Source organism: Gavialis gangeticus, unplaced genomic scaffold, assembly GCF_001723915.1.
Source record: "Gavialis gangeticus isolate Ggan-Ray unplaced genomic scaffold, GavGan_comp1, whole genome shotgun sequence".
Taxonomy (NCBI): Eukaryota; Metazoa; Chordata; order Crocodylia; family Gavialidae; genus Gavialis; species Gavialis gangeticus.
The window spans coordinates 11795753-11795983 of NW_017729012.1; the positions used below are offsets into that span (position 1 = coordinate 11795753).

The 231-nt window shown below is 73.6% G+C and overlaps 1 protein-coding gene across 1 annotated transcript in view; it reads right to left on the reverse strand.

Annotated features, from left to right (window-relative positions):
- Window positions 1–83, reverse strand: part of LOC109293181 (WD repeat-containing protein 81-like) — an 8262-nt gene extending 8179 nt beyond the window's left edge. The window contains exon 1 of the mRNA XM_019510988.1: window positions 24–83. Coding sequence (XP_019366533.1) covers window positions 24–83 — 60 coding nt within the window. The remainder of the gene's footprint in view (window positions 1–23) is intronic.
- Window positions 84–231: the final 148 nt, after the last annotated feature.

Sequence of the window (231 nt, forward strand, 5' to 3'; positions counted from 1 at the left end):
TGCACGGGGCAGTACGGCGGCACGTGCCGGCGGTGAGCCCGGTGCCACAGGTTGCGGTAGTTCTGGGCGGCGACGCCCCGCATGAACCCGTGCAGCGTCTCGGGCCGCTCGTCCGGGGCGCCGTGCGGCAGGGCCAGGGGGTAGGCCAGCCTCTCCTTCCTCAGCCCGTGGATCTCCACCCTGGTCCAGCCGGGCGGCAGCTTCTGCACGGAGTGCTGCAGCAGCGTGCGC